Here is a 17,059-nt window from a genome sequence, read left to right on the forward strand (position 1 = left end):
TAACTATGTGGTGAGTGTCCTTCTGCTCACTGTACACACACTTTACAGAAATCCATAAACACATGAATGACATTATGAACTACATTGTTATGTATGATCATTTGAGGGAAGCTTAGGAATAGAAAACTTTCTGATCAATACAGAAATAACTGAAATAAAGAAAAGGAAATATATAAAGGCAAAATGACAAGAATCTGTCAAGGAAAAATGATTATTATGAAACAGCAGTATTTAATCTTAAGTGTGCTGTATTACTTATACATAGATCGAAAGATGAGAGGGAGAGAATGTGGAATTAGGAGAAGGAGGAGGAGGAGAGAGAACAAAAAGTCCAAGGATAGAATCTTACAATTCTCTGTTTATACACCCCATAAAGAAAGTGAAGTTCCTGTTCCTGTTCAGAAAACATGGACAGAAAGCGTTCACTGGAATCTTTGACCCTGCCCTGAGTCGAGAGAGGCTGCCTCTGTGTCCTGCTGCCCTGAACACAGTGGTCCACATGGTGCTGGTGCTGATCCTGGGACAAGGCCTCCTGAACTGGCTACATAAGAGAGAGCTGTGTGTCCTCAGGCCCTGTGGAGAGGGATGTGAAGGATTTAATTCCCTAATCTGAAGCATTTATTTCTGCATGAGAAAATTCCTTATAATGGGGATGATATTATCAGATTCATTTTTAGGTGACGAAGATTCAGCATTCAAAAGAAATCTAAACTTGAAAATTGCAAGAAACTTTGAAGTGCATACAAGTCATATTTACTTATTTAGCAAAGTCCAAGTTTAGGAGATGAAGGAAGCAATTATGTAAATATGTACTTGTGCTATTAAATTTAAAAGACAATCTTTACTTGGAACTTGGTTACTTCCTAAGTCGTCTGCAGCATATGTACTGCAGGGTCTCCTCAGATGATGGTAAGACTGAGAGGAAGCCACAGGGGCGGACAGGAAGCCCTCACTCAGCTTCCTTCTCTGCACCTGCTCCTGGGACCTTTCCTGGTGCTCAGTGGATCATTCGCGCCCCCTGCTGGTTGCGGCCACCCTGAAGGGAGGTCTATGTCTGGCCTGCATTGATGTCCTCTCCCTGATTCTATTGCACAGTCATACAAAAGCTTGTCCTCGGATTTCAGACTGATAACTTGGAGAGACACCATGTTCTGAGGCTTGTCTCTGGAGATGCTCAATTGGCCTTTCATGGAGTCTATTTTTAAATTTTTCAGTGCTTCTTTTTATTAGCACAGTTTGCAGCATTCAGTGGTTACACTCATGGTGAGGAGTCAGTACACGAATATAACCAATTTAATTCTTCTATACCCACTTCTCTTCCTTTCCCTCTCTCCTTTCCTCCATTTCTTTGTCCTTTTCTCTTTTACAAAATGTGATCCAATTTCCTATAGTTTTATTGTTATTTAATTTTGTTTCTCAGGTAAGAGAAGTGATGTGATATTTAGTGTTTGTGTCTGATTTATTTCACATATATAATGGAATAATTTTGTAGCTATTCCTTAGACAGAGGACTAATATCAATAGTATATTAAGAACACAAAAAGTTTTCAAGAATAGCAAATCCACAAAGACTGAGAAAGATTTGTCTTCACTTAGAGCAGGAGAAAGAGAGCGAAACGGAAGAACAAAAAGAGATGGCTAAAAATGGATGGTGTTCCTTTGGCAATTTAGGAAAATGTCTTAAGAAGACATTGTACTGATGATTGTAGTTGTTTTAACAGGAAATGTACTGATCAATAATGGACATTTTACTTTAAATTGATGAGATTGCTGATACCTGAAGAAGAAAAATAAATTCAATGAAAAGATTTCCTCCAGGTTTAGTTACAAATGGTTCAAAACATTATAAATGTTATCTAAAATATTATATATAAATGTTATCGTGCATAAGGAAGACCTCATGAAAAAGACATAGAGCCCATTATGGTTCCACTTACAGAGAGAGAAATGATTCATGAGGGATGAACAGCAAGGAGAACGCAGGTGAAGTCTCCCCTGGGTCCCAGGGCCCCTGCTCCTGTTTTGAGCCCCTGGAAGGTCCGGCTCCTGGGCATCCTGATCATGCTGAGTGCTGTGCTGTGGTCCTCAGCTCCCTTTGGAGGGAATCAGCATCCCCTGTTTGCACTGGGCATCGCCTGCTGGTCCTGATCACCGAGAAGTGAGGTTTGTGTCTGGGCTCAGACTGACTGCTTCTCACTGCGGATTCCAAATTCCTACCAGATTTTCACCAGGTTCCCTGAGACTCCTTAGGATCTGGTCCTCAGGAACTCAGCAGAATCAATTTTATCTCAAGTGTTAAATTGTGTTTTGCACAGTTGAGAACGTTTTCTACTATTTAAACACATGTGACTAAGGAGACACATCAGAGGTAAGGACAGATATATGAAACCAAAGTGTCTGGAAATAAGTACTGTGTTGAAAGAAGACTCAGATCCTAACAGGAAAACAACTTGGTTTCCCCTGCATCTCTAGTGCACCCTGTGAGTCTTGAACGGCCCTGCAAGGAGGTGTGTGTCAGGGCTCACACTGATGTCCCCTCATGCCCACAGGTTATTCTCACACTTCCACTCGCACATTTAGTATCTCTTGCTCACCAAAAATTACAAGGAAAACCCAGCTAAGCACAAGCTCAGGAGTTTGGGTTTGGGTTGATGTGGATGTCTCCACGCAATATCTTTTTCATAGTAATGCACAATTGAGACCAATATGGTTACTGAGCCCTACTGCAGGGAAAACTAATTACTGGATGTGTCTCTGAAGATGCTACATTGACTGTCAGGGATGAAACAGAAATTGTGCTTCCACTAAAATCGCACTGTCCTGCTATTCTGTTCCCTTGCCCAGGGCTGATGACTCCAGCTCCTGAGTAATCACTACTGATTCAGTAACCAGAACATGCAGAGTTGAGGGACAGGCCAAGTCTCAGCTTTTGTAGCTGCACCTAGAAGAAGACAGTGGGGCTGAGAACAGAGTGAGTTTGGAGCTCAGATGCAACATCTGCTCACCCTTCTGTCTGAACACTCAGACACTCGAATCTGGGAGCTGCCACCAGTAAAAAGATGAGGGAGAATTGTTCCAATTTCTTTCCGATTAGCAATACAAATCCCAGGCCATATCTTGTTTGCAAAGGCATGAGGGAGACACAGGAGGTCTCTGTTTTGGAGACTGCCCCTGGGTGGAGGATTCTGCCTGAGCCCTCCGAGGGCCAGGTGCTGTCCCTGGCTCCACTGCCTAGGTCCTCTCCCTCCAGGACAGGACTTGTGAGGCAGAAGCTGGTTAGAGCTGGATGAGTTCTCAGATGAAAGAGGGCTTTGAATCTATGGAAACTAGTACACAGGGCCCCAGGATAAGAGCACTGTAGGGTTCAGAACTAAGCACATATGTACATGTGTGTGTGCGTACTCACAACGTACATCCATGGTACAGGTCCACATGTGCACATCGACTTATGGACACTGCACCAAGTCCATTTACTTTCTCTGTATGCTCATTGTTAAAATGTGCATATTCCAAAGGTTTTTAAATGCGTGTTCCTTATTAGTATTCTACACATTGGCCATACATAATCGTTACATTTACTGCGAGGAGTTAGTACAGTTTACATCTTCATTCTCCCTTTTTGCTGCTCATCCCGTTCCCATCCTCTTTCTCCCTGCTTCTGTCAACTCTTAGTCCCCTTTCCACTCAGAAAAGTAATGATGAAAGTAGGACATCATGAAAAGTTTTCGGGCCCACAACTGAACTTAGTCGTACCATTAAATTCTGAGCAAATCTTCTTTAATATGGAACTGTCAATTTTACAGGCTTTGAGTCACTCATTTGACTTGAGTGTTTCCTTGTGTGTGTGAGATGCATTTATACAAATCTATGTTCATGAGTTTCTATGGAGAAAATACGTGTTCATCTCAAACTTTCTTCCCATTATTTTCTCAATCAAAGTAAATATTTATACTTGTGTAGTGTCATTTTTAGCCTTGTCAAAATACATTTCCCTTCTGTACTGAGGTTTGTTTTTCTGTACTAACTTGAGTTCTTAGGACCTCCTAGAATTATAAACTTCCCATTTCGTCCGAATTAACGGCACTGATAATGTGCTTCTGCCATCGGTGTCTCTGTCTCTTCTCTATTGCACTTATATAGATTTAGTTTCAAGGAATCAAAAAATTCTTTGCTGTGTTGCACTTGAAAACATTTTATTGAATCCAAATATACACTATAGTAAATAAAACTGGACAGCAATAGTAAATAGGAACTGGACGCCTCTAAAAACCAGTGCCCATCACATCCCAGAGCTGAAGTCACTTCAACAACTCACTTTGTGTTCACCTCTGAAGTTCACATCCATCCTTATTCTCTGTCACTTGAGGAACATGAGTTAAAGCCCAGCTACATGGTGGAGGAGGATGAAGAGGAGGAGGAAAGGAGAAGGGAAGGAGAAGGAAAAGGAGAAGGAGGAGAGGAAGAGGACGAAATGCAAGGGGAAGGGGAAGAAGGGGGAGAGGGAGAATGAGAGGAGAAGCCTGGAGCCCAGTGCATTGATATTCAGAGATAGGGTTAGAGAGGTGACCTGATCCTGTGGGCAGCACTGTCTTCAATAGTGTAGTCTTTTGCTGTGGTCTTAGCTGAATGAGCTGTTAGAAGTGCAGCCCTCCTTTGAGTTAAGTAGTTCATGAGGACCTGGCTACTGGATTATGTCTTATTCTCAGCCTCTCTCCCCCTCCTCTCCCTTCCTCTCCCTCAACTTCTCTCTCCCTCTCCCTCTCCTTCTCTTCTTCCTTTTCTTTCTGAGAAGACATTAACTTTTTTGGATGTATATCTCCTATTGGTATTGTTGAATCAAATGCAATTTCTATTTCGAGCTTTTGGAAGATTCTCAGAACTAATTTCCATAGATATTGCACTTGTTTACATTTTAAAAAATCATTGTAGAAGAGTTTCTTTCCCCACACATTCTTACCAGCATTTTTAGCCTTTTGTATCCTAGATGATAGGCATTCTGAATGAAGATGTAGTCTCAGAATAGTATTGATGTATATTGCTTAATTACTGAAGATAGTGAACATTTTTTTACTAACTACTTAGCTTTTTATCTTTCATTCTCTTGAAAACTGTCTAATTTTCTTGTCTATTTTTTGAGTGAGTCATTTATTATTTCTTTAGGCTGTCATTTTGTTGTTGTTATTGTTGTTGTTATATGGTGGGACAGGAATCAAATTCAGGACCCTGAAATTGCAAGGCAGGCACCTGCACCATTGTGCTAAAGCCCTGCCCCTTTAGCATGTAGGTTTTCAATAAGTTTTTAGAAGAGTACCTGGAATTTTCCCCATTGTTATGTTTATCTTTTCACTGTGAGGGGAATTTGCTTTGATGTACAGAAGCTTTCTAATACGATACAGTCACATTTGTTGATTGGTGAAATTATTTCTGTGCTGTTGGACTTCCGTCAGGGACGTCTTTGCTAGTGCCCATGCCTTCAATTTCCCCCCTGTGTTATCTTCCAGAGGTTTCCAAATCTCTGATTCATTTTTATCTTAGAACAGAGGCAGAGATATGGAATTCAGATTAGGCTTCCTCCAGGATATAATCCCCGGGGGAAGACACGCTGTACACAGGAGGTGGATCTAGGTGCTCTGGCCTGAAGTGTTTCCTGAAAGGGTTGTTTACTCAACAGCTCGGGCCTGCTCTGACGGTCGGTGAGCTAAGTCAACCATTCTGTCCTGTTTGTCCCACCTCCTAACAGACCCAAAATTCACAGCATTAACACAGGAGGATCACAATAAAGTTATTTGAGTTAACCTTTGAGAAATGCTTTTAACTGCTAATAGAAAGGCAAACAGTTTGTGAATCGCAGAACTCCATGTAATAAACAGTTTTGAAGTCATTTATAACTCTAAATTTTTCATTACTGGGTCAACAAAAATAGAACAAATAGAAATGGAAATTAAAACCTGTGTTTGGCTCAGCTTTTCCTCTTCTGGATAAATTTCCAAAATATTAAGGTCATTGTATTGTCATGATATGCGCCTATCCGTATTTGGAGCTGCAGAAGCCACAATAGCTAAACCGTCAAAATGGCCTACGTACTCCTCAACAGAAGAATAAATTAAACAGTATTTAAATACAAGGAGCAGTAGTCAGCCCTAAAGAAGGATAAATTTGAGTATTTTGAAGGGAAATGGGTGGATTATGGAACCATCATGCTGTTAATGGAATCAGACCCTGCTGTGTAAATACTGCATGGTTCTCTAATATGAGAAGGTAAAACAATAAATAATTCAAACAAAAAATATGGACACCAGTTAAGATACAGAGAAGCGGAGTCTGCAGAGAGAGCCTTGGGCAAGGAGGTGGTGATGGGCTGGGGACGAAGGGTTCTAAAGATCATCGAAATGCAAAGACTCCACACTAATTCAGCTGGTTCGATGTAATTTTTATTTAATGAAAATGTATCTCAATTTAAAAGAAAAAATACGGACCTGGGATTTATCTCAGCTCTTCGGTGGCCTGCCTTGCAAGAGCTACGACCCGAGTTCAATCCGCAGCACAAAAAAATAAAAAATAAATAAAAGAAAAAAATACGAAAACTTGAAAGGCAGGGCAGTTTACTGTCCATGGAAAGGACCTGAAAAGAGTTACAATTGGCAGAATTTTGCTGTGCAAACTGGGAATGTGTGCACCGATGGCTCATTATTTTTCTGCAAGGAGATTATCTAAAAGCAACTGAGAAAATAATCCTATTTTGGCATTTTGAAGTTGAAAGTGATTTTACCGCGTATAGCAATTTGCGCAATGGAATCTGGAACATGCGGAGCTGGGATCAGAGCAGCCTTTCTTTCAATGTTTGTCATTGTCACAGCAATGACAAATCTTTACCTACTGGATAATGAAATAGTTAGAAAACGTTAAGTGATAGACTTAAGAGAGATTTCATAAAGAGAGCCATAATTCTACAATAAGTAACACAAAGAATTAACAAACTGAGATGACATCAAATCAAAAAGCATCTCCACACTGAATTAGCAGAGTGAAGAAACAATGGACACGATGAGGAATTTATTTCAAGCTTTTCCTCAGAGGGAGGAATGATACCTAGACTGTATGAAAAACTCAAAAAGATTAGATAACGTAAAAGAAAAGACCCAGTCAAGAAACAGGCAAGTAAAATGTACAGGTACGTCTCACTGGAAGATATACAAGTGGCCAACGCATATAGAAAAAGATATTAAACATTCCTGGCCTTTAGAGAAATTCAAACTAAAACAATGTTAACATTCTATCTTTGGCCAGACAGAACTGCCATCATCAAAAAAAATCTACTAGTAACAAATTCTGCCATGGCTGCATGTAAAACAAGACCCTCTTTCTTTGCTGCTGGGAATGTAAACTTGTACAACCACTGTGTAACTCAGGACAGAGACTCCTTAAACAGCTCACATTCGAAATTCCATAAGACCCAGCTCTCTCTCTTCCAGGTATCTTCCCGAAAGAGCTAAGCACATCGTGCTACAGCAAAATGTGCACACCGGTGTTTATAGCAGCACTATGCATAAGAGCTAAATTCCGGAAGCAGCTTGTATGCCCATCAACAGAGGATGCGTGTGGCACTGAGAGTTAGTGGAATGTTACTCAGCTATGAAGCAGGATGGATTTGAGACATTGTAGGGAGATGGATGCACATGGAAAATATAATATTGTGTAAAATGAATCAGACACAAAAACTTAAATATCATACAGTACTTCTCATTTGAGTGAGGCAAAATATAAACATAAAGCACAGTAAAGAATGGCTCGAAGGAGACAAGACAATAGGTAGATCTCTTGCAAATGGGAAGGAGTCCAAGAGAACATAGATGAAAAAATAGGAGACATGAAAAAAAATTAGAATGTACGTGCTGTACATGAACCTGAAAAATGAATGTAAATTTTATATGTCATAAACATGAGATAATTTCAATAATATCAACATGAACTAAAATGTGGAACGGAAATTTAGAGGAGGGAAGAGTCAAGTTAATGATGAATAGGATAGAGATTCCTTAAAGGATCAAGCGGCACTCTATACATGCACCCAGTTCTGAAGTTGGTTGTAAACTGGCTGTACTGCAAACATGTACTCATAAGGAAGAAAGTAAATTTTTTAAAAATCCAAAGTCTGTAGAAGCCTACACTGAAGAAGTTCTTTAGCGAAGTTGGGGACAGAAAGAGAAAACCACAGACTCTAACAGCAAAGCAGGCCCAGGATCCTGCACATGGTACTGGGCCCAAAAAGAGCTCAGTGTGTCCTGCCTGCCCCCTGTCGTCCTGGGAGCCCCTGCAGGGAGTTTTGCATTTGGGCTCACATTGATTTCCCATCACTGTGTCTCTTGCACAGTAATACACGGCTGTGTCCTCAGATCTCAGGCTGCTCAATGATAGTGAGACTTGGCTCTTGGAAGTGTCCCTGCCGATGCTCACTCGAGATTGAAGGGCTGAGTTATAAACTGTACCTCCACCACTCCATATCACACAGATCCACTCCAGTCCCTTCCCTGGAGGCTGACGGACACAGCTTACACCATAACTAGTTAAAGAGAATCCAGAGACTGTGCAGGTGAGGGACAGGGTCTCTGAAGGCTTCACCAGGCCAGGTCCTGACTCCTGCAGCTGCACCTGGGACAGCACACCTGGAGACAAGAAGCATCACCATCAGTCACAGTCAAACACACCACACACCCTGTGCCCCACTCCCTCTCCTGAAACTCAGAGACACTCAGAGCAGGGAGCCGCCACCAGGCAGAGGAGCAGCACCAAGGACTCCATGCTGTATAGGCTCCTGTGAGAGGAGATGGGGGCTGCTCAGCCAGGTCTGGCTTTTCATCCTGAGCCTGGGGCTGTTTTGCATGGGGAAGGCAGTGAGGGTATAAGAGGTGGAAAGAGGGCAGGGTGTTCTGGTCCTTCCCAGGAGAGTGTTTTTCTTATGATGATCCATTGCACTGGGGAGAGGAACGCCCCAATGACACTGTTCTGTATCTTCTGTGGTACTGATACTTCTACACACATTGAGTTGCACCAAAGATTTTGTTCATTTTGAGCACAGTTTTCATTGGCAACTTTAACATGAAAGTGTCCATGCCCGGAATGGGTTGTAATGTGCCGAGTATATTTACTAAAGTGTGCCTTTCCAGGGGAGAGTTTGTAGTGAGGCAGAGAATTGTGTATTTGCTGGGCTCTTGTTGGAGATAGAGAAAAATATTTAAGAATCTGACTATGCTTTCTGTCTTCTTGGTGCCATGCCTGTCCACCTCTCCATGACTGCCTTTTAAAAACGTATTGCTTCATCCTTGAGGGTAGTCTTCATAGACAACTTCTAGATCTTATTCCCTACATTTTCACAGTTAACTTATTTGGGAAATTTTCTTGGAATTCATGCATCTCTGTCTAACCCCATTCTTGGCATTTTGTAATCAGAGATGTCTACTACTATCTAAAAATGCTGGTATCTCTCATGGACTACAGACATTCTGACCTTTCCTATTAGAACCCTGTCGCTGAAGACTCATGGCTTCATAATGACTCAAGTTTCTAAATGTGCAGCCTGAATAGACTATTTGGAAAATCACCTCAGCAGCTTACATTACACCAATCAAGAGGGAGACAGGAGGAAGATGTAGGGAAATACTCAAGGAGCAAGGGCATATGAGACTTGGTATCTGGCTTCATCCCCACCTGCCTCTCAGAGATACTGAATGTGCTGGGATGAAACGGGCCCTGCTCTGCGCACACAGTGCAGCTCCTCCTGGCCCTGACCTTCAGATGGCCCCAGAGAACACCACAAATGGGACCACAGTCTGTGTTGGAACATCCCGGTCCTTGTCTCAAAAACCAAGATAGAGAAGGATAATACTATCAATATTGTAAGTGAAATGTTCATCTATTTCTGAAAAAAACATTCAAGGAGGATTCCAAACTTGTCAACAAATTTTTCATCTACTGCCTTTTTTAAATGAGAGATCCAGACGTGTGTGGAGGTGCAAATCTATAATCCCAGAAGTTAAGACTGTGAGACAGCAGGATTTCTATGAGTTCAAAGCCAGCCAGGGCTACATAGTCAATACAAGGGCATCCTAAATAACAGACTGAGACTCTGTCTCAAAAAATAACAAGAAAAACAAAAACAAAGCAAGTGGATCAGAGATCGTTAGATACTCTAGCAATGGAAAACATTCAAAATACTGGTCATGTGAAAGCCTCATGTGAAAGACAGAATACAATCTGAGAAGCAACAGTTTAGAACACTTAGGTAGCCAATCATAAATGAAATGATAAAGTGCTATGTTTTTAAAATAGAGTAAAAAACTTTCAAAGTCCATGGGCAGAGGTTCTGTATCACCTGATCTGTATGATCACAAAAACCTAACCTGACATATCTTTTTCCTTGTATGTCCTTGAAATCTCCACATCAGAGCCCAGATGTACAGGTGTATGCTTATTGTAGCCCATCGTTTTGGCTGGCATTATCCTCTCAAGTATAACTTTGAGGCTTCAGAGTGTTTATTTTATATCTCTGTCCTACCAGCGTGTCCTCCATGACGGTGACATTGTGTGTGTTCCCTTCACACTTCATGGCCAGTGCATGTGCTATGACATCTTGGCTCCATTTCTTGTTACTACGTGCATGGCATAGTGTAAAACTCTGAAGAAAATGTAGGTTTCTTTAATTCAAAATCTCACGCTCTTTTATTTTTTGTATACATACAATTAAAAAATAACTCTACTCTCTATTGAGGGAACATGAGATGTTGGTGAAATGTCTGTGTCCAGACTAAGATTTCACCGTTGTGTCATACTAGATTGTAGGGCTGTGCTCAAAAGTTACAGGATGGGCTTTGTTAATGGAGTTTGTAGGTCAGCCTGTTGGTCCTCTGTGAGGATCATATGTCTCCTTGTGGAGTTTTTAGGAATTGACCAGCACTTGTGTGAATGAATTCTGATAAGAGCAGGTTCCCCTCCATCGTGTGTGTGAGGTTCATTAAACAGGAAAGTCTGTACAGCAAAAACCACCACTGTCACCCATCCGCAGGGATTCCCCAGTGGACAGCCAGCAACTGTGCCTGCACCTCCAGCTCCCTGGTCTCCACCTGCAGACCACATGGCAGAGCTGGGTCTTTCCAGCCTCCTTGGTCCTGTGAGCCAGTTCCGGAGGAAATGTCTCTTCCTGTGTGCTGTCACTATGTGTCTGGTTTATCTCTGCTGCTCTGGAAAACCACATCCAATGCAGCCCTCCAGAGAAGCGGGGGACAGTTAGAGCAGTAACCGAAGTTACTGAGTATTTCTTTATAGCACTAGCTGTAAAGGACATGTACCATCTAAATCATTGTGAATTTTAGGTTTCTTCACACGTCTGAGTGAAGTGTGTTTTTTCATTTTTCCATTTTTGTATTATTTACCAAGAGTTTTTGCTATGTGGAACACAAGTTCTATTTTTAATTTAGATTGTGTAATTTCATTTTTGTTAATAAAGAGAGGTAAAGGCCAGGCAGTTCCGTTGATGTCTTCGTGGACACAGCCTTGTGTTTACTGAATTTTCCCCTTGATTTTATATTATTTCCTGTTATTGATTTTATTCCATCTCCTCATTATTAAAGTAGAATCTTGGCATCATTCTGATTCATTCTATATATACAGAGATGTACCAGTGTGTGTGTGAGGGTGTTACCATCAGAAACCCAATATGGAGGAAGGAAGGGAGAGTAAGGGGAATAACATGAATCAAGATGTGATAAGCCCAAACACCTACTTTCTAAAGTGGAAGTAAATATTATGTACTGCAAACAAGTCTTAATACAAAACTTTAATGTGAAAAACTGACAATAAATAGCATATTAAATACATGATAGTGAGTGGACAAATGTCTCTGAAATGGGAATAGGATCAAGAGACTGGGGGTCAACAAAAAAGAACTAAAATATGCGTGTGCGGGGATTGGGTGTGGAAATGAACTTATGTTCACTAAAAAATATCTTCACAGAAATTATAGGTGTAAGAAAGATATTATTAATTATAGAAGCATATTTGATCATTTTAGGAAAATTTGAGAATACATGTGTGATGGAAAAACAGAATTAACTGAGACAAAAGTGAGATAGAATATAGAAAATGTATGAATACAGAATTATGAGAATCTTCTTAGATAACTGAATGTTATCGTACTTGAACACTTTCCCTCATGTATTCTTCATCTTTTACTGATACATAGATTGAATCCTAGTGATGAGAGATGAGAAAGAAAGAGGAGAGAGAAAGAGAGGGGGGATTTAGAGGGAGAAGTGTTACAGTCTGTTTTAAAATTGTTACAATTTCTAAAGTCCAAAGGAAAAGCGTAGTCCCAACCCCTGCTCTGCCCCCTCGGATAGGAAGAGCACAGCAAGGCCCCTGGACTCTGCCCTGAGTCCAGCCCAGTTTCTCTCTTCCCTCCTCCCTGAGCACGGGACTCCACAAGGTGCTGGTGCTGAGCCTGAGGACCGGACATCCTGAGGTGGCCAAGGATAGAAGAGAGAGCTGGGTGTTTTCAGACTCTGTCAATTGGGTAGGGAAGGACTTCATTCCTTAATCTGTATCATGTATTCTTGTATGAGACAAATCCTCACACTTGAGAATAAATTAGCAGATACAATTGTTTATGATGATGAGTTGACACTGAAAAGAAAATGCAGTTGACAAAGTTTCCTAGTTACTTCAGATCATGTTTGCCTGTGTTTGAAGTCATCACACCAGGGACCAGGGTTTACCCATCAAGTGCAAGTTAGATATATGAGGTGAAACTCCATACTTCAACAATATTAACGGAATGTTCACTTATACTTGGATACTTCATTGCAGCTCATGCATTTCAAGGTTTGCTCAGGTCGTGTGATGTTAATACGGAAGGGAAACCCCAGAGGCCAACAGGAAGCCCTCACCCCTCTGCTGCCTTCTCTGCACCTGCTGCTGGGGCCCTGCCTGGTTCTCCATGGACCACAGCGCCGCCTGCTGGACTAGCGCGCCCCTGCAGGGAGGTTTGTGTGTGGGCGCACACTGAGGTCGCCTCACTGTGTCTCTTGCACAGTAATACACGGCCGTGTCCTCGGTTCTCAGGCTGCTCATTTCCAGATACAGCGTGTTCTTGTTGTTGTCTCTGGAGATGGTGAATCGGCCCTTAACCGAGTCTGCGTAGCGTATGGTACTACTACCACTACTGATGTGCGAGATCCACTCCAGCCCCTTCCGTGGAGCCTGGCGGACCCAGTGCATCCAGTAGTCACTGAAGGTGAATCCCGAAGCCAAACAGGAGAGTTTCAGGGACCCCCCAGGTGCCACCAAGCCTCCCCCGGACTCCACCAGCTGCACCTCTGCTTGGACACCTGCAAACACAGAGACATCTTGCTCAGGAAACTGTCACACAAGTCCACTGTGTACATCACGCCCTCAGTATCTTTTGCACTAAATAATTTACCTTTCAAAATTACAAATAGGAAAACCCAACACATGGTAAGGTCCATGTTGCGCTGCCTGTGTTCAATCCTGATCACCAGGAAGGAGGAGCACCTGGGCATCCAGGGCTGGGCTCTCTGCAGAGCTGCAGGGTCAGGGCTGGGCTATTTTGTAACAGCACAGTGAGGCCCTATTTGCATGACCTCCTGCTATATAGACAGCACTGGGGATGGATAACTCAGAGAGGGCAGTGCCCACTTCCAGTGAGAGTGTGCTGGGACAGTTTGGTACCAATGAATTCATTTACTATAATAGGAAAACACATTATGAGATAATGTTTTCAAATTATCTCTTCATCTACTTTTGTTTGTGTTCTACACATAGTATGCATCTTTCTATAAAATTTGTCTGCTTGGAAAATTATGAAAGTAAAATTCATGTAAAATTATGAAAGTGTGGGATAAAGTTTCCTCTTCTATAGCAGAGGTTATGCTCTGTAAATTTTCTCCCTACTATCTGAGCCTAGGCTCTCTGAAGTTGTCAACAAACTGCTTCCTGTTCCAGGTCCTGGACAGAGAGGGGCACCTGGTGATGTTGCTGTTCCCCTCATCCTGTGCAGAGAGTACGTGTGACTTTGCTGAGTTTTGCTGTTTGCTGAGATGAAACAGAGCCAGTGTTCATGTGGATGCCTGTCCGTGAATCTCTCATTTTCAACTGTCATAAACTTGCTCACTCTTTATCTATATTTAGAGATAGTTTATCCGTGACAGGTTCATCAGATAGAACACGTAAACTGCCCAGCCATGAAGTGAGCACCTGAGAAGTATTAATCCACAAGCGCTCTTCCACAAGCACACATGGACAGAGCAGGGAACACACGTGTCATCCAGCAGTGTTTCCTGGGGCTCCTGTGCCATCCCTCCCTCCCGCTGGTTCCCTCCTGCATCCTATCTCCAGGCAGCTCATGACTTTCATGTTGCTTTACACTAATTTTCCTATTTCAACATTTACATAAAGAGCACACACTGTCTAATTTGATCATTTTTAACTCAAATATTTGTTTAAAATATCAACACATATCTATGTGAGTCAGCATTCTTGGATATTTATGCTGATTAATTTCCCAATGTACGCAAGCAGAGCCATGGATACAGCTCAGTGGTGGGCTTGCCTACTGATTGTGAGGCCTTCATTTTCATTCCCAGTATGGAAAATATACACAGAAAGTTAACAATCAGACAGAAACAAGATATAAAACATTTCAGTTCAATTCTTCAGTTAGTCTATTAATGTTTAATCAAATGGTCTAAGCTTCTGCTTGTTATAAAGCAAGCTACTCATCATCACACAAACGCAGACACATGAAAAAGTTGGTCTCTTTTTTTACAACACAGAGTATAACTATAACTGAAAAACTGGATTAAATATAAATTAATAATGTTTTTCAGTGCACCAAAAGAATGAAGTTGCAAGGCAGTAAAAATATGGAACCTGGAAATTTTGAGGTTGCACAAGAAAATAAGGGCAAGACTTATCTGACTGGAGCTGAGGTCACCCTGTGCCATGTAATAAGAAGATTAAGTTGTTAGCGACTTACAGATTACTAAAGGCTGAGTGTGTTGAAACATGAGAGTGTGAATTTAACATATACACAAACTGGGGAGGAGTGTGTTCTATTACTGCTGCTCAAAAAATACCATGCAAGGAGCACCTTACATCAAATACAGGCATTTGTCGTATTTGTGGACACAGAGATTTACGAACAGGCAATGGCAGATTTGGTTTCCCAGGTGGAGAGCTGTGTGCTCCCAGACCTTGTCTAGATTCTGCACCCTCAGGTCACAGGAGAAATGCACACTGTGTCCCTACACTGCAGGGAGGCAAAAAAAAAAAGTGATATGCTCATGATACGACAGTCCTGATTTCAACTAAGAATCAAGTATCCCTGGGAAATTTCCCAAAAAAGACACCATATATTATTGATATCCACCAGGGCACACATGAGTTCCAATCTATAAACTCTGAGGGCCCATGGTTTCCAACCATAGTTTTCTATCCCGTCCTCCCACTCCCATGTCTTTATCTCTTACTAACATCGTCCTATTCCCTCACAACCACTCCAAAGTTTTAAATCTCTTTAGGACCCTTCTCCAAGCCTGATGTAAATGTCATCTAAATGAATTATGGGTGAGATTTTGCATGTGATTCTCCCTAATTTGTCATCATGAAATGAAACAAGTTCCGTGTTTCCCCACTACAGTGCTGAGCCTTCCAAGGCATAGATAGTTGCAATCTAAAGAGGTGATACAAAGGAGTAAGGAGAACCAATAATAAGCACAACCTGACTGGACCAATGTTTACCCTGAAGGATCCATAGTAAGCCCCTTTGACTTCATGTCAGTGTGAATTTACGTCACATTTCACATGGTCCTTTCAGCTCCATCAACATGATTTTCAGAGCTCAGCTCCTACAAGAGGCCACGTGGGTGCGAGGTGGCGCCAGCAGTGTCCCACAGCAGGTTTCCTTCCTGATGGTTCTGTGGGCCAGGTGCGTTGTGGCCAATGGGGCAACAGTTTGCAAGGTCTACAAGGCACTGCTCTTGGGCACCTCTCTTGGTGGCTCTCACCCCACACTTGTGCTGCCATTGCCTTTGTGGAGGGTCTCTGCAGCTTCTGCCTTCTACAGAGGTTCCTGCCTGAGCCTGCAGATGACCAGGTCTGCTTTGAGGTCAGATGGAGGCTTCCATGACCACAGTGCTTGGACTTGGTACACTTGCAGAGAGTTCATCTAATGCACACCATGGACATACATGGTCTGTGCACTCTGCAGTGTCAACCATGGAGGCCCACGTTGTGCTTGGACACACAGGAGCCACACGTGTGGTGACTCAGGAATGTGGTCCCCAAATATATGGGGCTGACACTTGAGGAAACCCTGAGAAATGACAGCATGACCATCTATGGCTGTCATGACCTCAAGTTCATGTATTCTAGGCTTGTGTGGGAGTGGAAGACTCTAAACACCATTGGAATCATTTTCTCTTTTCCTGTTCAGCAGCATTAGGCTTGTCTCAGTCTATGCCACTCTCCTTATCACAACTTCCTTATACAAGACCTCAGTGTTGGCCCTAAGAAATCTTTGCTCTCGTTATGACATGGCCAGGCTGGGACACTTCCAAATATTTAAGTTTTCCTTTCCTTTTGAATTGATATTTCATTATATCCTGTTGCCGTTTTCACTCATTTTATCATTAGAAATGAGGAAAATCTATTCTCAACCCTCAGAGTGTACTTAGGAGATTTATCCCACCATGTCTCATGGCTTCCTGGAAACTTTTGACATTCACCATACACCTGGACATAAACACCCTTTTTTCCCCATTGGATGCAAAGATGTCTTTACCCTCACTTTCCAGTACACTTCTCCTCATTTCCATCTGAAGCGTCATCCAGATTTCTTTCATCAGTCTGATTCTGCCCACATGCTGATCCCGGGCACTGAACTATCACAGCTCTGCTCCACACAGCAATGTGTCCGCTGTGGATGGGCAGCTTGCAAGGCCACAACTGCACAGACAAAGCTTCTCCCCGAGTGCTGTCCTAGATTTGC

General features: G+C 42.2%; 1 protein-coding gene across 1 annotated transcript; it reads right to left on the reverse strand.

Moving 5' to 3' along the window:
* Nucleotides 1–6,602: 6,602 nt before the first annotated feature.
* LOC104862022 lies at nucleotides 6,603–13,574 on the reverse strand. Its single transcript, XM_010623722.1, has 4 exons — nucleotides 13,472–13,574; nucleotides 12,939–13,379; nucleotides 8,487–8,663; nucleotides 6,603–6,622 (listed from the first exon to the last, which is right to left on the reverse strand). The coding sequence occupies exons 1-4, from the start codon at nucleotides 13,569–13,571 to the stop codon at nucleotides 6,603–6,605; spliced, it is 738 nt and encodes a 245-aa protein (XP_010622024.1). The 5' UTR covers nucleotides 13,572–13,574.
* Nucleotides 13,575–17,059: the final 3,485 nt, after the last annotated feature.

The sequence above is a fragment of the Fukomys damarensis genome, unplaced genomic scaffold (assembly GCF_012274545.1).
Source record: "Fukomys damarensis isolate Sample0158 unplaced genomic scaffold, DMR_v1.0_HiC HiC_scaffold_25, whole genome shotgun sequence".
NCBI lineage: Eukaryota > Metazoa > Chordata > Mammalia > Rodentia > Bathyergidae > Fukomys > Fukomys damarensis.